The sequence below is a fragment of the Cheilinus undulatus genome, linkage group 20 (assembly GCF_018320785.1).
Source record: "Cheilinus undulatus linkage group 20, ASM1832078v1, whole genome shotgun sequence".
NCBI lineage: Eukaryota > Metazoa > Chordata > Actinopteri > Labriformes > Labridae > Cheilinus > Cheilinus undulatus.
This window is the reverse complement of record NC_054884.1, coordinates 13,427,424-13,454,371: the sequence shown is the minus strand read 5'-3', so window position 1 is coordinate 13,454,371 and position 26,948 is coordinate 13,427,424. Positions and strand designations below refer to the sequence as shown.

The window sequence follows — 26,948 nt, the reverse complement described above, 5'->3', positions numbered from 1 at the left end:
GATATCTGATGCAGCTCAAGGTAACTTCCTGTCCAGAGGCCAGTTGTTTCTAAATGGTGTGGTGCAGCAAACCGGTGTGCCTTGACACAAGGCTTGGTGTGCTGTGAGAGTTTGTACAACCACACGTTAATAAAACAACTATAAATCAAGAAAGGAAGTGTAATATGTGTAAAAGAGGTTGTTTTTTGCATAGATATGAATATGATGTGCCTTGAGAAAACAACTAAAATGATTTTGTTATCACAGAAAAACTGAGTAAAATATAATATATGGAGGAAGTCAGCTTAGGGCCTCCGTATTATTTTTTTTTTTCTAGGCACACATTCACAACTCATTTTGGGTTCTGACCCACTAGTTGAGAGCCACTGCTCTAAACTTTGTAAAAAATTATTGCAAGTGATGGAAAGGCATTACTTGGATGAAAGTTTACGTGTTGAGGACTTACATAAACATCTTTGTGTCCCACACTCCACCTACTCATAGTTTAGGCTGACTTTCAAGCATATTGGATATCACTGACATTGTGATCCATTTATTTTTTTCTACAATATATAGGCCTAGTAATTCTTTAAAATAAAGGAGAAACTACTGTGCCGTGAAAAAGTATTTGCCCCCTTTCTGATTCCTGATGTTTTGCATATTTATCATATTTAAATGTTTCGGATCATCAAACCAATTTCAATATCTTACAAAGACAACCCAAGTAAATACAAAATGCAGTTTCTAAATAATAATTTTATTTATTAGGGGAAAAAATCCAAACCTATCTGGCCCTATGTGAAAAGTAATTGCCCCCCCCTTGTTAAATCATGAGTTAACTGTGACTATCCACAGTTCTTGGAAAGCGGAGTTCAGTTTCATTGGCCACACCCAGGCCTGACTACGACCAGATTTTTTTCAAGAAATCACTTAAATAGAAGCTGTCAGACAAAGTGAAGTAGGCCACAAGATCTCAAAAAGAAATGCATCATGCCATGATCCAAAGAAATTCTTTGGGAAGCCTTTGGGACTTCAGCGAACCACAGTCAGAGCCATTATCCACAAATGGAGAAAACTGAGAACAGTGGTAAACCTTCCCATTAGTGGTCGGCCAACCAAAGTAACTCCAAGAGTGCAACAACGACTCATCCAGGAGGTCACGAAAGAACCCAGAATGACAGCTAAAAAAACTGCAGGCTTCACTGGCATCAGTTAAGGTCAGAGTTCATGACTCAACCATAAGAAAGACACTGGGCAAAAATGGCATCATGGGAGAGTTCAAAGGCCAAAACCACTGCTGACAAAAAGGAACACAAACGCTCGTTTCACATTTACCAAGAAACATCTTGATGATCCCTAAGACTTTTGGTGAAATATTCCAGGGCCTGACGAGAAAAAAATGGGCTATTTTGGAAGGTGTGCGGCCCGTTACATGTGGCGTAAAAATAACAGCATTTGATAAAAAGAACCTCATGACTTGATGCGTTGCATGAAGTGCCAACCCAAGACATATTGGCAGCAGCGCATGAACCTGGGATTTTCTTTCCCAAAACAGTCTGCAAGGTGATGGCACCCTCACTAGTCCCCAACCAGAACAGAGAAAGATGGAGAGGCAAGATCTGGATATTTTCTATCTTGACAGTTGATCTTCCTCATCCATTTTTATGGAAACAGAAAGATGTGACTGGAAAATGACACTAAATATCTTCTCTGCTCTCAAACAGAGCTGCTACTACAGCAGCCTGGATGTGTAAAACAGCTGTTCTATGAGGAAGAAAACTTTGCTGGCTGCCATCAGCTGCACTGAAATAGAGCAATGGCTTAAATTGCTGTGGCGTGTCATATCCAAGCACGTCTGGCTGCCGCCAATGTGGGTTTGTATATAGAGAATAATGGGGTCGGAGGTTTGGACACGTGTCGGATACCATCACTGATCTGCAAATTTCTCAGGCTTGTGTGTTTAACTCTGCATTAACATTTTATCAAAAATATCTTAGATCTAACAAGAGTTTGCATGATGAAGGTAGAGATACCTGATGCATTGGTTAAAAATCTTTATCAGTCATGTTGACAAACAGCAGCCATTGGCAAATAATATGGCATGAGCAGGTATTAGCAGCCAGTGTTTATCTGTTGTGTCAAATGAATTTAACACTGGCGTCTGGGATACCTAACTTTTGAATCAAATAAGAGATTTTCTCCTTGGCTGAAGCCACCTGTTGGACAAACTCGGATCTGTTCTGGCAATCGGATACATTGCCATTTTTAACACTGGTATCAGTGTTGAGCCCAATTTTCACAGCTGGCGCATCTCTAGATGTAGAAATTTCCTGCCAGGTAGACAAAAAACATTAAAACAGAGACACTGCAGGCTTTTTTAGAGAAAACTAATAGAAACTAGTGAGGAATTGCAGCTAAAATGTTGTTTTTACAGCATATTGAAGGAAAAAAAGACCAAAAAACACTGGTTGCTGTGTCTGTGCATTGAGCGTCTGCGCTTCCTCTCATGCGTATTAAATTATGTCTCCTCTGGACATTGACTAGATTGGCTGTGATACATATTTTCCTCTTCTTTGCGTTGAGTTATTCATGCATCATGTGCCTCCCATGTTGGTCTGTGCTCACCGCTGCACCCTGTGATCCGAAGCCTCCAGATGTGCTCTTGTACTCTAGTGATCATTACTGTCATTACAGTAAAGGGCAGCATCATTAGCCTCACACACACACATTCTCAGCAGAGGAATAGTAAAGCGCTGGAACGGATGGAGCATTCATGCCATTTTTCTAGTGAGATTTTCATTAAAGTCCACAGTTGACAAGGATAAGTCTCTATCTCTGTCTGTGCGGCCAGATAGTCTGTAATTTCTCCTGGAGACAAATGCAGCTTTACCCAGAGCTGGAAAATTACATGATTTATAGTAAAAAAGGAATGTAGCTTCAGGATTCCTTATTGGAGCACTTAATTCAGCTCTCTAACAGTATTTCTTGTTATCAATAGCACACAGACATTATTCAAAATACTTTTCAAGGATATTCTTCTTAGTAAGCTGCCTCAGAGTTCTTGTATGTTGGTCTTTCAGCAAAGCGAAGCTGCAGTCTGGCAGGAACAAAGAGGTAAAATTGGATGGCTTTCCTCATTCTCTGTCTCATAATTCTTATTCTACAGAAAGCTGCCTTGAAATGGACTCGCTGGATGTTTCACAAACGTGTCTTTGGCCTCACATCAAACCTTGTAACATGCTGCCGAGTTCTCCGTCCACTCTAAAGGTGTCTTTGTGTGGTGTCAGTTGACTTACAGCAGCCTGGGGTTTAGCTCAACATTTGTGAGTGTTACAACTGCAGCTGCTTGGTTTGTAAAGCCCCCCCTCCTCCAGGGATGTATGATGGAAATAGAAAATATAGCCCCTGCAGACAAAGAAATACATGTAATTGATTTTTCCTCACTGAGGTATTTTTCATTTCTCCCCCTCCTTCTCCTTCTTCTCATAGAGTATGGAGATGTTTGAGTAATTGTGTGTGCGTGACTGTTTATTTTGTACGTGTTTTTCTGTGCCTGTGTGTTTTTTTTGCCTTTGCATATAAATCACTTTGCAGTAGTGCATTTCTCTACGCTTGATATATTCTACAGTAAATATCTATATGTTATCTCAGGCGCACAGCTGCACATGGAGAAGGTGTGACACCAATTAGTCTTCCTGTGGCTCATCAGAGCGTGCAGCTCCACCTTCTGGGAACTGTTGACTGCTTTCCAGCTCATATTACTGATCCTCTGTTCTTGTATGATGACCCCCTTTAGGTCCAGAAAACTATCAGGCAATCCCTTTTTAATTGCAAAAGCAATTAGAACAGTTTTTTAATTTGACATTGATTTGATTTGATTTGAAGGTTCAACGTTAATTGTGCACTTGCTCTCTGTGTTGAGCAACATTTGTCACTAAACCCAGTTGGTGTAGTGATGCCTGGAGAAGAGGGTGTACTCTTGATCCCCACCATGCTAAGGAAAACACCCTGTGTTATAAACATGTTACAAATGGGCCCCTGGTATTTGCACATTTATTCTTTAATTCCTCAGCAACATTTATAGCTTAATGAGGCAGTTTAACCTGACTACCCTTCTTGAACAGTTTACATGTACAGCAGCAGAACTGATTTTTTTGTGGATCTGTTAGGGGAGTTGGTCGTTCAACAACTGAAATGACCTTCCTGCTGCTCACATCCCTAACAAGGTAGGAATCAGTGAATTAGGCCCCATCCACACGGAGACGAAAACGATATTGCTGTTTCGTTTTTAAAAAGTTTTCTGTAAAGATGGGATCGTTTCAGGAAATATCCGCCAAGCCTGTACGTAGTGCTGTATTGCTGCCATGGAAATGCCCCAAAAGAGAGATAAGATCACAGAAAATTGACACAAACTTTCTTCTAGATGCCCTTCTGGTTGTTCTCCGCATTGGATTTAAGAACATCTGGTGTATGTGTTACACAGTGGTGGTAAAGGAGCATCAGATTTTGCTGTAAAAGCCATAACAAGCTCAGTAGCTTCTGCAGCACGGACACAACCCTGTATTCCACCATTGATGTTTTGGTCGGACCCGCGCGGCGTCTTCAGAGAGCTATGCTATTTGTGACATAATCGTTTCAAGAAAGATGCGGATAGCCGTCCACACGGAGACGAAACGATAGTCGTTCATGGATTTGTGCACTCTGGTACCCGTTTTCAAAAAGTATCGTTTACAGCCACTCAAAACGCCGTTTCTGTATGGATGATACTCCGACACGACAAAAATCTTTTGCATATACTCCTGAATTCGTCTCCATGTGGACGGGGCCTTAGTCTCATGTAGAGAGATGAAAACGGACCAACTTTACGGCTCTGTACATTTCCCAGTGTTCCTCACAGGATGTCAGGAGACTTTAGTGGGGGGACTCTGAACTGTCTAGGGGCATCCAATCTATTGGGAGAACATTTTAAATATTTTTAAGTTAAATGCAACAATCTTTTGCGATCTTTGAGAGCAAATAAGGGGCTTAACATGAAAATGTTATTCTCTTTAAACAATTTTGTGCTCTTGTAGTAATTAATTCAGAGATGTAGTGATTATAATTTGACTCTTTCTACAGTCCTCCTCTCCAAAAATGGAATAAAAAGCCCCAAAAATATCTTTAAAAAAGTTTTAGGCATTAACAGTGAGATTAGTCCCCATGGCCCATGGGCAATCAGAATACTTTAGCTACAGATTTCTAGGACTGTCATGTTGTCCATCACTAGACTTGATGCTAATATGCTGGAGGAAGGAGGAAACAGGTCTTTTGTTTTGATTCTCAGGCAGGGAACATTCCCCAAGAGCCGGAAGTGAAAAGTTAGAACACAAGCTAGCAGATTTAATCAGGACTAGACTAATAAATACATGTTTATCATGCAACATATTTAGTTATAATAGCTGACAGGTGGATTTCTATTTAAAGAAGAGACAGGGGGAGCAGAGACAGTGCTCTACCTCCCCTTACGCCCATGTTTTCTTTGTGGGGCAAAGGAAAAGAAAAGAGATAAACAGAGGAGTTGAGTTATTTTTTTGTCCACCTATATTTTGGTCCCTAACTTGCATTATTCATCCTCCTCTAAACCAACTGATTTTTCTAACAGTATCTTCTGATATCTCCATAACTGTCTTCTACAAACTGTGTCCCTGCACTCCTAGCTTTCTATAATGAAACAGCTGACCTTGCTATTAACCCCCTACATTCCACTTCCAACAGACAGACCTTTACCTTCCATCCTTGCTCTTCAGCTTCTGCCCCTACATCTGCAGAACTATGCTGTTTTCTTTTATACAGTTATATTTTTTTCATCCCCTGGGAGACCCCCAATCTTATTTACCAGACTGTAGACTTGTTGTCTAGTAGACAATCATTGACACCCTCCACAAGGAGGGTACGCCACAGAAGGTCATGTCTGTTCTCAGTGGCTGTATCAAAGCACAGTCATGGAAAGTTGACTGGAAAGGAAAAAAAAAGAAGTGAGAAAAGCACAAGCAACAGGGATGAGCTCAGCCTCCAGAGGATTGTCAAACAAAGCAGAATCAAGAGCTCAGGGGAGTTTCACAAGGAGTGGACAGAGACTGGAGTCAGTGGATCAAGAGCAACGACAAACGATCTTGTCCAAAAGATGGGTGCTACGTGCAGCCTGGAGTGCTGCATACTCTCTCTCTCCCTGACTGTCTGGTCTCCCTTCTCCCTCTACCTGTGGGCTGCAGTACACCTGAGTGATGTCATCATTTAGAGAGGCAGGGGAGAGGAGCATGCAGAGAGAGAGCCTGGCACACACTCCTGGACAACACACAAGGAGGCTTGTTTAAGTTACCGTTCCTTCATTTTTTAGTTGATCAATTTGTTATTACTTCTGAGTGTTTTCCTTTGCTTCAGTTTATTGATCCCCCATGCATGTTTAGATTGCTGGGTTTTGTTGTTTTGGTTTGGGCTGAAGTTCCTGGTAGTCCTGTTTTCTTGTTTTCTTCTCAATCTTAGTTTACTTTTGGTTAGGCAGTTTTAGTTGGAGTGGTGGCTGGTCCAGTGGCCCATTGCAGATCAGCCACATCTGCCATCCCTCTTCTGTTCTTTTTGGCCGGCACCTACAGCCCTTTTTGTTTCAGTGATTTAATTTAAACTGATTGCCTTTATTAATTTACCGGAAGGGAATTTATTTTGACACTCAATTCATTTATTTGTCCGTTTTTATACGTTACTGGTCTCTTTCTGTTTGAGCCTTATTTTGTTTGTTTATTAATTATCCAAGAAGCCGTAACAATGGGCTAGTGCTGTGTTCCTTGTGCCAAACCAATGCTGAATCAAAGATGTCATTAGCGTCTCACCCAGGGCTAAGAAGAAAAAGAACCGCACTGTTGCTCAGTGGTACAAAGTCCTGTTTTCAGATGAAAGTAAATTTGAATTTCATTTGAAAACCAAGGTCCCAGAGTCTGGAAGAAGATCAGAGAGGCGCAGAATCCATGGGGCTTGGAATCCAGCGTATCATTGTCCACAGTCAGTGAAGGTAGGCGATGCCATGTCACCTGCTGGTGTTGGTCCACTGTTCTTAATCAAGTCTGGAGTCAGTGCCGTCAGCATCTACCAGGAGATTTTAGTACACTTCACACTTTCCTCTGCTGAGAAGCTTTATGGAGGTTTCCTTTTCCAGCAGGACTTGGCACCTGCCCACAGTGAAGCCAGAACTACCAGAGACTGGTTTGCTGACCATGGCATTACTGTGCTTGATTGGCCAGCCAACTGGTCTGAACCCCATGGAGAATCTCTGGGGAAATTTGAAGAGGAAGATGAGAGACACCAGACTCATAAGGCTGCTATAAGAGCAACCTGGGCATCAAAACACCCCAGCAGTGCCACGGACTGATTGGCTCCATGCCATGTCAAAATGATGCCGTAACTAAGAGGATCCCTGACCAAATACTGAGTGCATAAATTAACTCATCAGATTTTTTTTATGAGCTGTTCGCCCCTGAAAGTTTCACTTTAAATGAAATCACAGCAAAACAAATTGGTATGTAAGATGCGTTCTGTATATTACAGATTTTACTGCAGGAATGTTCTGTATGCCTGTATATCCTATATTTTATAGTATTTGAATGCATAAAGGATCTATTGCTTTTCAACATTTTATGAAAATCAGCAAACAAAGCCAATATATTTCTTTGTAGAGCCTTTTCACTTTTTACAGTTGCTTTGTTTGAAGCAAACACTCAGCCCTAAAGGCCCCAGAGGAAGTACTTTCCTCTTATTATGAGAACCTTTGTGCTACCTCGTCACTGTCATATCTGTAATCAAACTAAATAATGCTCTCTGTTGCTCTTATATACCAATTTTTCACTGAATGTATGCATGCAGTTCAAGCCACATTTACGGAGTAAGAAGAACAAACATGCAGGAATAGTCCGCTGAATGCTCGATGAGGATGTTGAATTCAGAGGGAACAGGTTCCACGCACATCCAGAATCTCTTTAGAGCACACTGAATCCCTTCACTGGGAACCAGTGTCTCCTTTCCCAGAAGCAGGAGGAGTGGCAGAAATCCCAGCAGTGATCTCTGCCTCTCTTGTGCTCATACATGGATGTTAGGTAATTAGATTTCTTCAGTCTCCTCTTCCTCCTCTTCCACCCAGGTTTATATCTTGCATTCAGCTTACCTTCACGTACAAACAAGGACAAATGAAAGCACACCCAGATATAGACAGACACATACTTCAGAGCTGCCTCCAACCCCTGTTTATGTATCAGAAAAAACAAAACAGCAAGTGCAGCTGAGAAATTTATTGGAATTCCCAACATCACTAGCGGCTGTAGAGTTGTACATACAGTAGCTAATTAGAGGCAAAGATAAGCTCTGCATAGCTGCCCTGTCTTTCCTCCTCTGTCTCTCTTTCTGCCGCTGGTTGTCTTTATCAGCAAGGGTCCTTCTCTGTTCAGATGGGAAGACACATTTATCACCCACTGGGGATTTGATAAGAGGCCACGGTTAAGCCTTTCACCCCATTGTTTAAATGATGAAGCTGAATAATTCTTTCACTCTTCCCTCTTTTTCTTTGTTTCTCTCGGCTCTAGTGAAAGGTGAGGGTTACCGAGCATTTAGGAATAAAACAGGAGCCAGGATGATTAGGATGTAGGATTTCAGGTATGGATGAGATGATACGATACCATAGACTGGTTTCAGTAATAGATTCATGAGTTTCAAGGCTTATCAGGCGTTTGTGCACAGCGCTTTATAATGTATTATAAGGATGGATTTCTAAACTCTGGAAGGTTATCACTGTGACAGTATCATATTCACTGCTTCAGTAATCACCAGGTAGAACTACCTGGTTAAAGTAACCTAACCAAACTGTTTACTAGTAATGTGTATTTGAGGTACTTCATTAGTCAGTGTTATGCCTTTATTATTATTTGAACTGTATTGCATGGCTGGATTGAGTGATATTGATCTTTTTTTTCAAAGACATAGTGGCATATATTGCATATATTTTACATATTTTATTTTCCCAATAATAAATGAAATATTAACTGATAAAATCCATCAATAGTAAAGGCATTTGTTTTCTCTTTCACAAGACTACACATTCTGAAACAGTAGGTGGCGACATGGTACGTGACCCGCTGTTAAGCACCAGAGAAGAAGAGGAAGCATACTACTAAGGGCTAATAACACAATGGTACTGGTGGAAATATATTTACAGGGAGGATAACACAACAGTGTTTGTGAAATTTGCCCTGCAAAGATCCCGACGAGCGGAGAAAAGTCCTTGAGTTTTAACACAACAGATCTTATAAGCGGTTTAAAAGTCTTCATCCTAACGACGTTAAAATGAAGCGGCAGTTGCCGTTAGCCTCAGCTGCGGGCATTAGGACCAAGCCAAAGGCTAATACCAGGCAGAGTGTGGATTCAGCAGGCATTGGAAACTGCAGAAAGTTTGCCAGAGCCAAAAGGCAACACTAAAATGACAAAGTCAGTCTGACAGTTTCCTGAACCACCGCTACTTTCATAGACATATCACGTAGATGTTTGTTGCATGGCAGCCTGTTATCATTTAGTTTTATGTCTGATTTGACATGATTCAACTGAATTCTTGTTTAGCTGATTGAAATGTCAGATTTCAAAAAGAAAAAAATTTATCGATTCTTATCGGTTATCAACCATCAGGAGTAGGAAATTATCAGTTATCAGTATCAGTTAAAAAAGAAAAAAAACTTTTCCTCCATCACTACAGTCAGTCAAGGTTAAAAGAGGAAGGAAAATCCAATTAAGGAATAAAGTAATTGTGATTAGAATTTAATTAAGTGCAGGTAAAATTACTGGTCTCCAAAACTACACAAGTAAAAGAACAAGAGTAATTCACTTGAACTACGTGTAAAGTGATAAAATAATCTTTATTTTAAGTTTGTTATATGACAGGACACAGTGTTATGAACCACCAGGTCAAATTTCAGTCATGAAAAACATCTCTTAAGTTTTCAAAATTAAGCTTAAAATCATAAAAAATGAGGCAGTAATATCTGCTTTAGGATAGTGTGGGCATGTCAGCTGAATGTGCTGAAAGTCTCTATGTTCTCATTAAGCTGTCTCTGTCTTCCGTATATGAGAAGCCTTTGTTAAGTTGCTGCTAAAAAAAAAAAAAAAAAAAAAAAATTCCTCATGTTGCTCTTCAAAATTAAAGTCTTCACTGAGGATCAGCATTGGAGGCTTTTATTGTCTATCATTGGATACTGAACTTAGGCATTGAGATGCTAACAGACTGGAGGCATTAAAATGTTACTGCTTTGAGAGAGACAAAGCCACAGCCACTTTGTTAATCATCCAGGACTTAAAACAATTGAAATATGATTAAAACATTCCTTCAGCTGCAAATTGTTTTGACATTGTAATGCATCAGTCTGTCCAACTGTGGTCAGAAGTTACTTTGAGTTTTGACTCCTGAGCTGATTTAAGTTCCCAGGCTCCTTCCAAAGACCTCACTGTTGTTTACAGTGCTGTTGTTCATTCCACAGCTCACCTCCACTCACCTTGTTCTCTCTCCCCCTGCTGCAGTTGAAGCAGCGCTTAGAGCTGTTTTACTTCTATATACTGTATCTACTCTACAGTGCTTGTGTTATGGGCTGTCAGCATCCCCAAAACAAGGGTGACCTACACTTAGACCTGTGCCTTAAAACCAACTGTGTAGACTGTGTCAAAGGACCGAAGCAGCTGCTGCTCAGTTACATGCTGCTCACGCTGCAACTCCTGCTTGGAAACTGTTGAACACTGGATGAGGAATAATGGAGTGTGTAATCGCTCACCATGATATATGTTAGATTAATTTCAAAGTCATGATAAAGAAGCAAACCAAGAAAAAAGTGAAGATAGAGTTAATGTGAATAATTTTTTTAAAGTAATGATTTTCTCTAAATTGATTGGTTTCAGTGTTTTATTATCAAGGTCATTTATTTTGAACCAAAAACTGAACACCCAAAGAGTAAAAAAGCTTTCTCCTTTTATTAAAGTCTTTTAAAGGACAAAAACTGGTATCATCCAAAATCTTAATCAAATATTACAGACCATGAAACAGTAGAAATTAGAATTGGTCAATTGAACTAAATCAGTGTATCTCTGGTTTAAGTAGCTCCAAGGAAATACCATTGTTTAAAAATATTTTTTTTAAGATTTGGCATCTTATTTTTGCTCTCAAAATGCACTATTTTGATGTATCTAACTTCAAATGTACACATTTTTCTCCTGGGATGAAGTTTTAGTTCCAAATAGGGCTGGGCAATTAATCACAAATCAGATTAAATCGCAATATGGCCTGCTGCAATTTACAAGTTGCAATATTTCTTTTACTTGAAATGTGTCAAAATACCAGTTTAATAAATCAAATTTTTGCAGCGGCAGAGATTTTATGCACATTATGCAAACATTCAAGTGTCAAATTTTTTATAAAGGTTTACAAAAATCCTCTTTTTGTGTTTTATGTATGTTTTCCTTAATCAAAATGAGGGACATAAAAATGCCATTCGATAAAGCAAATGACATTAAATTTGCAATATGAGCAAAAATAATTAGTTCATTCTATCTAAATTTGGGAAAGCTTAGTGTTAGTTCACAAAGTTGTACTCCAAGTTGCAATCAGCTGATAGCCAGCTTCACCTCCACCCCAGCTGCCACTGTTATAGCATAAAGCTTGTTGCCTCCTTATATTCAGATTCATGCTACTATGGATTCATTGTTTCTGAATAATTTCATTGTTTTTCAGTACATAAGTATGTGTATCTATATGGGGATTTCTTGCCACGTCTTCTCTGCAAAGTCAAAGCAGCTGCTTGAGTGACCCAGGGAGCTTCTTTCGAGCAGAACCTTTTCTGGCAAGTAAAACTGTAGTAGATCCATTTTGCAATAAAATGGTTAAATGTATGATGAGTGTCCTGGCTGAATGTAGGCCATAATATGGAATGATTTATTGCTTGAATTTCTTGAAAAATACATAAGACAAAACCTAAGAATAATTGCATTTTTAATTGCAATTGCAATATTGGTGAAAAAAATTGCAATTAGATTATTTTTGTAAATCGTTCAGCCACAGTTCTGAACTACACTTAGATATCAGAATCGATATAGGTATCGGATGAAAGTAAATCCTATATCATGCTCCACTTTTGAGAACTAGAGTACTTGTCCCCAACCCAAGCAAGCACAAATGAAAAGCACCCAAATTTTGTAGACACAGGCCTTTTTTTGTTTGTAGCACATCTTCATTTTTGTATTTTACTTGTCCTTCATTCATATTTGCATTCTCTTTTTTGCTGCATATTTCTTTTATTGAAGTTACAGAGGCTTTGCACTGTTTGTCCTCGGCAACACCTGCATTTCATAACATTACAGGATATCATCCTCAAACCTTTTCTATCTTTGAAATCTCAAATTATATATTTAAAAAAATGAAAAATAAAGGCATATTTGTGCACGAAGCTTTCTTAGTGTCTCTCAGGTTGGGGTACTGTGTTTCACCCCTCACTAGTAAACTCCTGTATGTCTGTTTGATTCTCACAGTTTCAAGGCCAGTTTTACTTTGAAGAGATCACAGCTTGGTGAACGCACAGAGATTAGGGACCATGTATGGTCCCAACACCCAAAAGGCATGTATGCTCTCTGAGGAATAGATGACACGCCGACTACTTTCATTCCCAGCTCCTTTGTGAGTGTGTGCATAAACTGTACGTGTGTTTGATGTGTGTGACTGGAGGACACAGAAAGGGGATGCTGCGCTGGGACTGATGGCTGAGAGTGATTTATGGGTAGCCGTGGCTGTACGATGCCTCACCACGCCGCATCATTTTGTATCCCTCTGTCATGCAAATTATCAACAGCCGTCCTTTCATGATAAATTATTACCCAGACCTGCACTTTAATGACAACCGCCCTTCAATACAAGCACACACGTTGCGTGTTCACTCCTACGCAGCCCCATTTCACAGATGTGTAGATGACAGCTTTGTTCTGAAATAAAGACTTCTGGTCAGTGAATGAGAGAGGAAGAAAGAGGAATGATCAGAATGGAAATGACTGTTTTTTCTAGAGGGGATCAGTGATAGGAGGTTTAGCTAGATAGGAACTTAGCTGACAATTAGCAAATCCAATCAGTGACCAAAAGATGAAAGGAAGATGACGGAGGGTGGGAAGGTAAAGAAGGAGAGGGCAGACTGACGAAAAGCTTAGATGTTGCCGGAGGTTTCTTTACTCTCTTTAATCCTTTATTTTGCAGCCTGAAAATCATAAAGATATTGTAGAAAATTCAAAAGCAGTCACCAAAAGACAAATATGGCAACCACAGTGTATAAATTTTACACTACAAAGAAAATACAGTTGCATATTGTCAGGGACCCCCCCCCTTTCCTTTCTCCACATTTCTTCATTTCCATTCCAAATTCAATTTGACTGTGGGTAATTTCCCTCCGCTAGCATTCAGTATGTTTTCATCACTCTGACTGCTTACTCTGTGTATTTCCTGAGCACTCTTTCCCACAATCCCCACCTCCTCCCCATCCCCCTCTTACCTCTGTCTGTCAAAGCAAAGGCCAGTTTCCCAGAAGGGAGTCTTTATCACAAAGAAAAGCACAAAAGAACCAGCACTGTTTCAAGGCTGACAGGTAAATGGGATTTCCTCTGAGACAAGACGTGGAATTATCAGCTCAGCGAGAGAGAGAGAGAGAGAGAGAGAGAGAGAGTTTCAGCGAGAGCACACACTCAGCAAGAAAAGGGAAACAGGAGGATGAACTAAAGCGTGGCAAAAAAAGACAAAAAGGAGAGGAAATTGGACTAAATAACCTTTTGCAGAATGTGACACTGCTTACAAACTCCTTCTGAAAGTGCACTGTCCCCCGCACTTACACATACACTCACTGGCCACTTTATTAGGTACACCTTGCTTGCACCAGGTTAGATCACCTTTTGACTTCAGAACTACCTTGAATCTCAGTGGAATACTCTCAACAAGGTGTTGTAAGCATTCCTCAGAGGTTTTGGTCCACGCTGACCTAATAGCATCACATAGTTCCTGCAGAATTGTCAACTGCACATCAGGGATGCAAATCTCCCGTTCCACCACATCCAGTAGGGGCTCTATTGGACTGAGATCTGGTGACTGTGGAGGCCATTGGAGTACAATGAACTCAACTCAACCATGCCACGTTCAAAGTCACTTAAATCCCCTGATGGGTCTGATGGTTTTAGCATGGCATTCCTATAGGATGAATTTTATGCTTCATACTTTCCGAAGGCTAGAGCTCAGACACATTGCAAAAGTTTTGCTTTTAAGTCCCAGCAGGCAAACAGCTCTGATTGTTCTGAGAAGCACACTGGAGAACAATGCAGAGAAGCAGGGTGCTTTGATTGGAGTGAAACGTTGAAAATGGGCTACTTATCGTATTTCTTCATTGTCAAATCAAGGCTATTTTCTCTGAAGGGTGCCAGCCATCATCATCTTTGAGGCAGTGGTAGCCTAGTGCAGATCATCTAAGCCCACAAGTTTCTTTTTTAAAAAGTACTGCAGCTTTCTTTTCTGGTTGAAGGAAGGCACATGAGGTTAAATCAGCGGCTGTATTTGTGGATTCTTGTCCCTGAAGTGATGCAGACCTTTAAAGGAGCAAAAAGCTTCCTGCTAAAATCAGACAATGCCTCAGTAAGAAAAAGGAAAAGGATCCTCTGTTTCACATCTCAATAGCATTTTAAGAATTTGCAGTAAGATTTCAGTTAGTACCTTTATGTAGGTACCTTTCAGTATCTGACAAATTAATTCTGATTCCAGTTCACAGGCGCTGGGAGAGAACAGGAATAACACATGTCCACTCACTTCTTCTGTGCTGATTTTTTGATTTAGTTATTAGCCATAATGTTGTTACCATCCCAGATAAACTTACCATGAGTTACCTGAGAGTATAACAATGATGAATAGTCATGTAGAGGGCATAAGCTCAGTTATTATCTACCTTATTTTTGAAGAAAAGTGTAGTTATAAGTGTAATTACAAGCTCAGGATCCAGCACTACATTACCCACAATCCTAAAGTGTCACAGCGACATTTCAGCTTTTTTTTTTTAGTCTGCCTTTTCCAGCTAGACTTGTTTTCTGCTTGATAAAGCCAGTTGTCCAGTTTTATGGCTTAATCAAACTGTAACTGTAGCTCATATAAACTATGCATGTGAACATTCTGTCTTCAGCAAAACTTGCCAGTACATAATCAAGTCAATATGAGGTTTCCAACCTAGGTCAAATGGACACAAGTAGGTTTCAAGTAGGGCTGCAGTAAGTAAGGCTCGATTCATTTTGTAATCAAGAATTCTATCGATTCTTCTGGCGATTAATCGGGTACTCAAATGAGAAATATTGCTTCTTTTTTTTTTTTACCAATCACTTTTGCTTTTTAAGAGAAGCAGCACTAGACGAATGAGAAAAGAAGCTGGGCCCCTAAAACAAACTACTTCTACTACTTCTATATTAGAAAATGGTATTAACAGATTCTCTAAAGAAAATATATTTTACAAAGTGCAATGAAGTTCTGATGGCAATTTACATTTCTTAAAGTTACAAGGAAAGGAAGTGAAATAATTACATTAGATTATGCCATATTTGGAGTTTTCGGGATCTTTTCCCAGGAAACTTTTGCTGCTAACACTTTATTTCTTCTATTGTAGTTTCTTTCTATTGTCCAATTTGTCATTAAAGTAAAGGGACATTTAGTCATTTTAACATCCTCTACTTTATGTATGAATGTAATATTTCACATTAAAGCAACAATAAAGCTCCATCATTCACACAGTGGTCTGATGATGGGTGAAAGGTGAACCTTTAGATTACAGAAATATGGCCTATTTTTAAAGGGTGTTCACTGTTAATATTTGCACATTCTTGTTTGTGAGTTCATCCATCATAATAATCTGATCTTTAAGACCATCCACTGACATGGAGAACACATTTTAAGGGATAAAGCTGCTTCTGTGACCTGTTGAATCCTGACTCTAAGATGATGAACTTTGACCTATTTAGTCTCAGTCTGTCTGTGGCAATAGCGTTTTTCTATTTGATTGGTGTCAGTTCATTATCAATATGTCTTATCAAATTATCCGGGATGCTGAAACTTTTTGAAAAAATGTGCTGGAATCAAGACGTCAATGAGTTGAATTTAAATAATTTATAATTACATGTATAACGTGTGCACGTGGAAGAGAGGGTTTCGGTAAAACTGTAAATTAGGTCGATCAGAGAAGTTTATGAGATGCCTTGAAGTCTGCAGACACAAACTAAGCACTGTCTCACACCAGCGAGTCATGTCGGCAGCGCGTAAACTCGGAGATCAGCGTAGGTTCACTGGTGCGGGCGTAGTGCCATATTTTCCATGAAGCCACAGGCAGTGGATGCGTAACACAGAACGCGTGCCTGTAAACATCACTGCATCAACTTCTCTTCTCTTGTGGCTTTCACACCTAAAATAATGCATGTTACGTTATAGTAACAGCAAAAACAAGTGCATTGTGCCCCATAAATAACTGTCTGTGCAAAACACAGCTCACCGTGCGACACATGGCAATGTCTAAGCTTACAGCATGGGCGTAAATGGATATAAGACTGATTTAAGCGAAGCCTCGAGGCAGATGATTTGCCTCGAGGAATTCTTTTAATCGAATCACCCGAATAATTTGAGGAATCATTTCAGCCCTAGTTTCAAGCACTTTGTAAAGTTGCTTTTCAGGCAGAATAAGTGGCACAGCTAAGTGGATGTCAAATTAGGCCAACAGTTGGTCCACCATTTATGATGTGGACTGAAATAAATACTCAGCTTCAGGATGATTTGCATAGAAAATTATTATAAACAATCCTGATTTCAAGAAGATTAAACATTCTGTCTTTTGTGGTTCATTAGCTTGTGCTGTAGCGTTACCCTCTGGTTGAATAATGGAGTTTAAATAAAATTTCCCCACAGCAAGGCTCTCTGGGCAAGCCTGTTGTCCTAGCCAGCATTGATTACCTATGTAAAGTCAATATTTCCCTGAACTTCTAAATGGGATCTGAAGATCATGAGCTGCCCTTTATTCTTTATTTGTGAAGACAAGCTGAACAGCAGCGCTGATAATGAATGAAAACTATGAAAACAGCACCAAGGGAGACAGCATTTTAAGTTAAAAAGTTAAATATTACTTGAATTGCATGTATTAATGGCTAAGAATAGACTGTTTTAATGAACTTGGATTGCTGAGGATCTGAATTGTCATGTTTTACAGTGTAGGAACCTTAAAACTATACCTTTTCAGTTGTCCCTTGAAGTAAAGATCAGCTACTTTGAAGAATTCTGTGTAAGATATGTTTATTATCACTTTTATTGGGCCAAATCAACATGTATCCTGATTCATATCATACCTAGGCCTCTGTATTGTGATATGTCTTGTATCGTGAGGCTGTGGGAAATACCCAGCCCTTCTACCCCACTCCACACTCCATGTGGCCTTCAGATTAGCTCAAGAGCAGTGCGTAGAGAGCTTCATGGAATGGGTTTCCATGGCCGAGCAGCTGCATCCAAGCCATACATCACCGAGTGCAATGCAAAGCGTGGGATGCAGTGGTGTAAAGCACGCCACCACTGGACTCTAGAGCATTGGAGACACATTCTCTGGAGTGACGAATCGCACTTCTCCATCTGGCAATCTGATGGACGAGTCTGGGTTTGGCGGTTGCCGGAGAACAGTACTTGTCTGACTGCATTGTGCCAAGTGTAAAGTTTGGTGGAGGGGGGATTATGGTGTGGGGTTGTTTTTCAGGAATTGGGTTTGGCCCCTTAGTTCCAGTGAGAGGAACTCTGAATGCTTCAGCATACCAAGAGATTTTGGACAATTCCATCCCAGCTTTGTGGGAACAGTTTGGGGATGGCCCCTTCCTGTTCCAACATGACTGTGCACCATTGCACAAAGCAAGGTCCATAAAGACATGGATGAGAGAGTTCGATATGGATGAACTTGATTGGCCTGTACAGAGTCCTGACCTCAACCCGATAGAACACCTTTGGGATGAATTAGAGCGGAGACTGAGAGCCAGGCCTTCTCGTCCTCTCGTCCTTCTCAAAGAGTTGAAGCTGTTATAGCTGCAAAGGGTGGACCAGCGTCATATCAAACCCTATGGATTAAGAATGGGATGTCACTTAAGTTCATATGCGAGTCAAGGCAGGTGAGTAAATACTTTTGGCAATATGTAGTAAAGAGAAAAAAATTGGGAAATTCTTACTCGCTTTTGTGCTGAGAAAGAGATTGATACTACTGTATGGTCATGTTGGTGACAGGTCTATAAGCCTACAAACACTTCTGAAGGTCTCAAATTTACCCAGGATGTCTGGGTAAAGACAGTAGAAAGTATTGGACAAAATCTGAGATACATTACCCATTTTGTTACTGAAGCCATTCCTTGGTGGCCACCATATCGAACACTCTGCCTCAAACCGACTTAGTAATCTAAAAACAGGCAAACAGGTGGAGACAGACAGGTGTTTCGCCTCCTAACAAACAGCTAAAACCAGTTGGCTTGCAATCATATCAGCCATACCTTACTTCTGTAGCCAGCCTTAAGTGGACACTCAAGGAATTGCAGCATTTTGTTCTTTTGCACTGGCTTCATTTCTCAACCTTAGAGGGTGCTGCTTGTGTATGCCAAATACAGCATGTAAAATTGACCATAGTGGCATTAGTATGTCACAGAAATCACTGCTTCCAGTTTTTGGCCGTTACCCATAGGGTTGCTGATCTCCCTTCTTTCACTGGTTATGTCTAACCATTGCAAGAATCTTGGCAGTCTTAGTCACCTGCTTTGATGTGCATATCAGCTTAAGGGATTTAAAAAGGTATTCCTTCTACCTCAGTAGGGCTTGGCTGATGTTTTACCCAGGTAAATCGATACTTTCAGTATAGTCCACGGGCTTTAAGACAATGCTCAGGTATTAAGGGGTTTGGATTCTTTGTGTGTGTGTTGTTTTTTGATGTTGTGTATCTTTTTATTCCCATGCAGGCAATCTCAGTCTCCACAACTCACTCTGAAAAAGTGCTTCCCCGCATTCAGTTTTCTGACAGACAATTTCAGAGGTCAGCTTTATTTACTGACCACATCGCAAAGAGGACAACTTTCTTTTTATTTTCTCATATATTTTTTATTAGGTGTTATTCTGTTATTCATGCAGGCAGTTTTGGAGATGGTAAATGCTTTTCTTTCTGAGACAGCCCGTTGTTTCAGTATTTCTTTGCAGAAAGACCCAGTGAGGAGGTTTCACTTCTAAAGCCGGAGTATTGACGCCACTCTGAAAGGGACATGCTCAAATGAATTCATGTCAGGGTGTTATCTCTGGGCCTTGACTAAATTGTTTCTAAGAAATAGTTTTTTGCTTCATAAAGAGCCATTGGGACAGGCCAGCAGAGCAAGCAGATTCATTTTCATCACAGAAAAAATGTTCATTGGTTCAGTCCACTTCAAATCTCAGCCATACTAAAGACTTTGAAAGAAAGCATTTAGTGTTGTGAAGAAGATCCAATTTAGCCTGATAGACATTAGACAGGTTAGCCAAGCGCAACTCTCCCTGGGACCCTGAGCCTTGCAGAAGGAAATTAGGCACAGAAAAGAAACAGTTCTTAGGGTATTTAAATAGTGGCATTAAAAAAAAATAATTCCAGTGAGCTGAGTGATTTTCACAGGCATAATATACTAATCAAGCACAGATTTGAGCACACTGAAATATCCAAATCTCATCACTTTCAAAAAAATGTCTCCCAGGGTATTCAGTAGTCGTTTATGCATGTTTTAGATGACAAGTATTTCTTATTACTTTTTAAGTGTACACTCTACTGCCAAAAGTATTCACTCACCCATCCACATAATTGAAATCAGGTGTTCCAATCACTTCCGTGGCCACAGGTGTATAAAATCAAGCACCTAGGCATGCAGACTGTTTCTACAAACATTTGTGAAAGAATGGGTCGCTCTCAGGAGCTCAGTGAATTCCAGCGTGGTACTGTGATAGGATACCAGCTGTGCAACAAGTCCAGTCGTGAAATTTCCTCGCTCCTAAATATTCCACAGTCAACTGTCAGTGGTATTATAACAGAGTGGAAGTGATTGGGAACGACAGTGATTCAGCCATGAAGTGGTAGGCCACGTAAAATGACGGAGCGGGGTCAGCGGATGTTGAGGCACAGAGGTCGCCAACTTTCTGCAGAGTCAATCGCTAACACTCCACACTCCATGTGGCCTTCAGATTAGCTCAAGAGCAGTGCGTAGAGAGCTTCATGGAATGGGTTTCCATGGCCGAGCAGCTGCATCCAAGCCATACATCACCGAGTGCAATGCAAAGCGTGGGATGCAGTGGTGTAAAGCACGCCACCACTGGACTCTAGAGCATTGGAGACACATTCTCTGGAGTGACGAATCGCACTTCTCCATCTGGCAATCTGATGGACGAGTCTGGGTTTGGCGGTTGCCGGAGAACAGTACTTGTCTGACTGCATTGTGCCAAGTGTAAAGTTTGGTGGAGGGGGGATTATGGTGTGGGGTTGTTTTTCAGGAATTGGGTTTGGCCCCTTAGTTCCAGTGAGAGGAACTCTGAATGCTTCAGCATACCAAGAGATTTTGGACAATTCCATCCCAGCTTTGTGGGAACAGTTTGGGGATGGCCCCTTCCTGTTCCAACATGACTGTGCACCATTGCACAAAGCAAGGTCCATAAAGACATGGATGAGAGAGTTCGATATGGATGAACTTGATTGGCCTGTACAGAGTCCTGACCTCAACCCGGTAGAACACCTTTGGGATGAATTAGAGCGGAGACTGAGAGCCAGGCCTTCTCGTCCTCTCGTCCTTCTCAAAGAGTTGAAGCTGTTATAGCTGCAAAGGGTGGACCAGCGTCATATCAAACCCTATGGATTAAGAATGGGATGTCACTTAAGTTCATATGCGAGTCAAGGCAGGTGAGTAAATACTTTTGGCAATATGTAGTAAAGAGAAAAAAATTGGGAAATTCTTACTCGCTTTTGTGCTGAGAAAGAGATTGATACTACTGTATGGTCATGTTGGTGACAGGTCTATAAGCCTACAAACACTTCTGAAGGTCTCAAATTTACCCAGGATGTCTTGTTTTTTACCTTTTTACTTGTTTTGAGAGAATCAGCTCCTTTACCTACAGGAAAAGTAGCCCACTTGAGTAGAAGTCTAACAAAATAACCCTGATCTTTTTCTGCGTTATTTATGATTTATTTGTTAATAGTCTCAAACCCAAGTGTCAAGTTGTTTTGAATACAGAATGGTCATTTTGTTAGCTGTGGTTAAAATAGACTAGTAAGTCTTTGCAGATTAATATTGTGCTTTGATATGCGGCTTCTTTTAACTTCGGTTGAGTAGTTGTACATGAGCACCACCCTCAGCCTCTTCATTTCCTTTTTCTAATTTTAAAAAAATATTCATACCGCACTGTTCCTACTACCCGCTAGCTGCTAAGCTTTTCATGTTTACATTGGGCAAAGCTCTGACAGGAAGGTGCGGCCATTAACTGAAGCTACATCTGCTTCTAGTGGCAGATGTAGCATTATTGACCGGGATTTCAAGACTGTCTTTATAAAAAATGACAGGGAAATTAGTTTAACTGATGCTTAAATCTTGCTCCGGCTAATTTGATAAACGAATTTAAACATTTAACGAGTACATCCCTACTTATAACCCATCTATTCCCCCCATTTTCCTCTTTTTCCCTTTGTAGAATCTCCTCATTCCCCTTTATATTACATTTCCATCTTATTTCCTACTAATTTCTCTATTTTCTCTGAAAATCGCTATTATTATTAGAATGATTATTATTACTATTTTACCTCTTATCACCTGCTCATTCGCCTCTTACTCCCAACTTATTTACCTCTGATTCTCTTTGAATTATTCCCCTATTCCCCTCTTATTTCCCCTCTTTGCCTCTCTCTTTCCCTCCTTATTTTGGCTGTCATGTTAAACTGAAATAAGGATTGAACCTATGTGCAGCCACATCATTTAGACCAGATCTGGCAGACACAGGATTGTGGCCATATGCCGGGTGTGTTTAAGCCAGTCTCAGCTTAAAAAGTGAGTGATGAAAGTGAGTTTCAGACAGCATTTCTAACAGGGTGACCGCCATGCATGGGCTGAAAAACTGCTTCAGGAACAAATGGGTACATTCATGCCTAAGAGCCATGTTAAAAAGCCAGAATGGCAACATCCCAAATGCCAGACTTCATATTTCAGGTTAATTGTACAAAACCCAGTGGGTTACATCCCAGCAGCCACAGCACTTCTTATTGAGTCTACTCCTACTGTACCGTTTGGGACATTGTTTTTTGTCTATTTAAAGCCATGACCAACAAACAACCAGTACCAGGCTCCTCTGCATCACATATATGCCACATACATATGGGGCAGCTCTCTGCTGGTGCATGATGGTGTCATGTGGTGTGTATGTGGGATGTGGTTCATGAGACACATGGCGATGAACTCAGACCCATTGAGACGTATATATTCACATGCACAGTTACACTCCCACATGCTTTATTTGGCAGCATGATTAATCAGGGCAGCTTTGGAGTTAAAGAGGCGGTTTGGAAAAAGATTTGAGCTCACAGAAGGTTGTCTGTTTTCCTGCTGACTTGTTTGTCATTACTATTACAGTATTAATTCCTGTCTATCACCTCCTTACTATTACTGTCTCTGTGTCTCCCTCCCACTGCCTCATTTCTCTGAGGTGACGGAGGAGTCACAGCCCTCATGTGGATAATGTAACAAATCCAATGTTTCCACAATCAGCGTAGCTAAATGAGTCATCAGGTGATCCCATCAAACATTTTCCCTGCTTCACACTTCTGCTGCTGCTTGGCTTTGTTTTTTCATTTTCAGTCTGAGTAATTGTAGACGAGCTGTGTAAACCCTCACAGGAAGAATAAAAACACTTGTGTCTGTCAGCAGGGAGGGAAGACAACACAGAAAACACACGCAGGGTATTAACGATTATTTGTTTCTGTATTAAGGTGTAGACAAAAGGGATGTAAAGATACCTCTCAATTAGGAGTGTATTTGAAGTAAACACAAGATGTTTGTCCTCCAAGTGCTCTTCAGCTTGAGGTCATGAACTGGATTTTCTGGTAGAGAGGAGAATTCATGTTCCATTAATTATGGCGAATCATCCAGGTCCTGAGGCAGCAAAGCAGCCCCAGACCATCACACTAGCACCACCATGTTTGACTGTTGGCATGATGTTCTTTCTGTGAAATGCTGTGTTAGTTTTACACCAGTTGTTAAGGGATGCACACCTTCCAAAAAGTTCAACTTTTGTCTCGTAAGTCCACAGAATGTTTTCCCAAAAGTTTTGGGAATCATAGAGATGTTTTTGGCAAGTGTGAGACAAGTCTTTGTGTTCTTTTTGATCAGCAGTGGTTCTGCTTTGGTACTCTAGCATGGATGCCATTTTGTCTTTCTTATTGTTGAATCATGAACACTGACCTTAACTGAGTCAAGTGAGGCCTGCAGGGCTTTAGATGTTGTTCTCGGTTCTTTTGTGACCTCCTGGATGAGTCTCTGATGCACTCTTGGAGTAATTTTAGTAGTCTGGTGAGGTTCACCACTGTTCCAAGGTTTCCCTCTTTGTGGATAATGGCTCTCAGCATGGTTTGTTTGAGTTCCAAAGCCTTAGAAATGGCTTTGTAAACCTTTTGTAACTGGTAGATGTCAGTGACTTTGTTTCTTATCTGTTCTCAAATTTCTTTAGACCAGTGGTTCCCAGCCTTTTTTCCCAAGTCCCTCCAGTCACATTTCAGAAAAAGCAAAGCCCCAGGACCCACTTCGAATGAGTACACATCAAGTGGAATTTAAGCTGACAAAAGTAGTCCTGCTTACACTTGTTATTGACAAAGATCTATGTATAAACTATCCATTATTATTATTAGGGATCACCGATATTATCGGCCAGATATCGGTATCAGCAGATATCAAAATTTTTGCTGATTTTTACATCTGATATTTTGGCCGTGCATATCAGCATATATCAACTGTAATATTTGGCCAAATATAGTAATAAATTAGTGGAGTTTTAGGCTGAACAGACCTATGTAAGTTGAGATCTTTGTCTCTATTCATTCTTATTCTTTAAACTTTAAAGTGTGTTTTAAGAACAAAACGTTTGTTTCTTTTTTCATCCTCAAACCTAAAATTGTGTTCAAAGGACTGAATTTTTAGTTATTTCACATATATTTAGATATCAGTATCGATATCGGCATCGGCTAAAATGAATCCATAAATATCAGCATATCAGATATTGGCAAAAATCCAATATCGTGCATCCCTAATTATTATAATTATGACAGTGTGTTAGGGCTACTCCCAAAAAAATTAGAAACAAAGAAGATTGTTTAATTTTCAAGGAAAAACTCAAAATTCCAAAGCTCAAAAAGTCAGTAATTTACACAAAAATGAATGTTTTGTTTTACTTTAAAAGTCAGAAAAGTATGTAAGCCAAAACTTTGAATTTTTGTGATTAAAAAGTAAAAAATCTAATCGACTGTTTTCAGTTTGTTTCTTATAATTTTTTACTTTAAGATGTTGTGAATTTTTAAAAAATGGCTTTTGAGATTTTAATGTCCAAATTTGAGCAATTTTTAACTCTGATATTTTAATTTTTTTCATGTAAATGTACATTTTCTCAACTCTATAATTCTAAGTTTTTTTGTTGTAAATATGGACTTAATAATCACACACACACACACACACACTTTCTTGCTCAAAGAATTAATGGATACTCTTTATTTCTTTGTCTGTTACAGTGACCCTAATACCTTTTCATGCATCATGCTTGTTATCATGTTTTTTTTTTTTTTTTTAAAATGTATTTACATCTAAATTTGACAAAATCAGCATAGACAAGGTTAAAGGATGTGTTAATAATCATAGCCAATGCATTTTAATTCAGGATAAATGAGGAGCTGAGCAGTCACGTTTGGTGTAAATTAACATGACAGTGGAAAAAAAGCATGATACCTTTCGTACCTTCCTTGTTAAGATCATTTCTTTTTCTTCCACTATGGTATTGTGTAGTCGCTACATTGATGTAATCTCCGCACTAACACCTCGAACACTTCTGCAGGGGTGAAGGCGGTCTTCTCCGGCCATTATCACCGAAACGCTGGAGGTTGCTACGGTGGCCTGGACATGGTGGTGAGCTCGGCCATTGGCTGCCAGCTGGGAGAGGACGCACATGGAGTCAGGGTGGTGGTGGTGACCGCGGACAAAGTCATCCATCGATACCACAGCCTGGAGCAGCTGAAGGAGCGAGGCATGGACGAAGACCTCAGGAAACTCCTGCAGGCCTGAAGGCGGAACCAGGGAACATCAGGAACACTTTGCTTTATGTCGGTTTGTGTTTACTGCTTTGTTTTGTCATAAAGTCTCAATCCCCTGCTCTTAGAAGTAACAAAATGGTTAAAGAATTCTTGGAAACCTGTAGCAGAAGATACAAACTTCAGAAGCAAAAGTTTACCAGCAACAGAGTCTCATCAGTTATTTGGAATCTGGTTTAATCTTCAAAATTTCTCATGTTTTCACATATAAAAAAATCTTCTGATATGCAGCTTGGTTCAAATATGTGACTATCTAGGTATCACCTTACCATCATTGCCTTGGGTAGCCCTCTGTATTTGATTTGGCAATAATAATGACAATAATCTTGGCCAACAGAACGTGCAGCTGATGAAAAAGAATAATCGTGGTCCATCACAAGTAAGCAGCACAAAACATGGCTGAGATGTAGCTTCCTGTAGCACTTCCGCTTCCTTAGCTGTGTTTGACATAACATCCAACAATAAACATGTCAGGTATTGTCTTAACAGCTGCCATGACAAGACTCAGACAAATACATAACATAGGAGTAGTTATTTTTTTATTAGTTTAGACATTTCTGGACAAAATATTCTACTGTAATGTTCCTTTTAAGGCTCTTCTGAAGAAACAAAATATGCAAAATGTAAAAAATGTCATCCTCATTCTCCATTGTTGTCTAATCTTGTTGGTATATTTACAGATCCTCTAATCATCCTAGCATCCCGCTGTCACAGCTACTTGTACTATATTTTCTGTTGCCGCAGTCCACAGTGATGCCTTGGTAGCCATCCTATGCAAACTATTCCATGTATTGTAATCGTGATTTTGTTATGTTGAGTGTGGTGAATTGTTTTACTGCCCTGAAGATGTTGAGCCGACTTAAAACACCTCACACTGCCATGCAGGCAAAACATGAATGTTTAAAGGAACAGCTTATTTTCATTTTTTGCAGTGTTAAAAGTTTTTTGGTTTACTATGTTGACGTGAGAGATTGTTAATCTTCATGAGGTAAAACAATGAATTTTGTTTCTGTTGACTTTGGTAACACAGACTTACTGGCAGTTATATCGACAATTTAGTAAAACCAACAGTGATGTCAATCATCTATCAGTTTCTCCTCAAGAGTTTTTGAATGAGAAGATAAGAAGAAAAACAAATAGGATTTCAAGAAGAGGGGAAAATCAGCTTAAAAGGACACAAATAAAACATTCATATGAATAAAAAGACAATGTGCAAAGAGACACTGATTTGGGTGTCAGAATGTTTCAGTAAACACCTTTAATTACAACTTACATGATTTTTGTGGCCAAAGAAAACCTCTCTACAATCTTTAGCCCTCTGAGACTGGCATTTCTTTCATATTCGACAAGAAGAGACACGTTATTTTTATTGAACTTTAAATCATGGCCACTTGCTTTTTTCCTCTGAAAGCCCTTTGTTTTGCCATTCTAATGGCACCATCCACGCCTTCGTAGCTCTTCCAGAACATTTTCTAGTGAGCCTGAAACTTTGGTGATGTTTCGGGGTCTTTAAAGATT

General features: G+C 39.9%; 1 protein-coding gene across 1 annotated transcript in view; it reads left to right on the top strand.

Moving 5' to 3' along the window:
* Positions 1-26,647, top strand: part of cpped1 (calcineurin-like phosphoesterase domain containing 1) — a 67,973-nt gene extending 41,326 nt beyond the window's left edge. Inside the window, exon 6 of the mRNA XM_041815739.1 lies at positions 25,178-26,647. Coding sequence (XP_041671673.1) covers positions 25,178-25,404 — 227 coding nt within the window. The 3' untranslated portion in view covers positions 25,405-26,647. The remainder of the gene's footprint in view (positions 1-25,177) is intronic.
* The last annotated feature ends 301 nt before the right edge of the window (positions 26,648-26,948 follow it).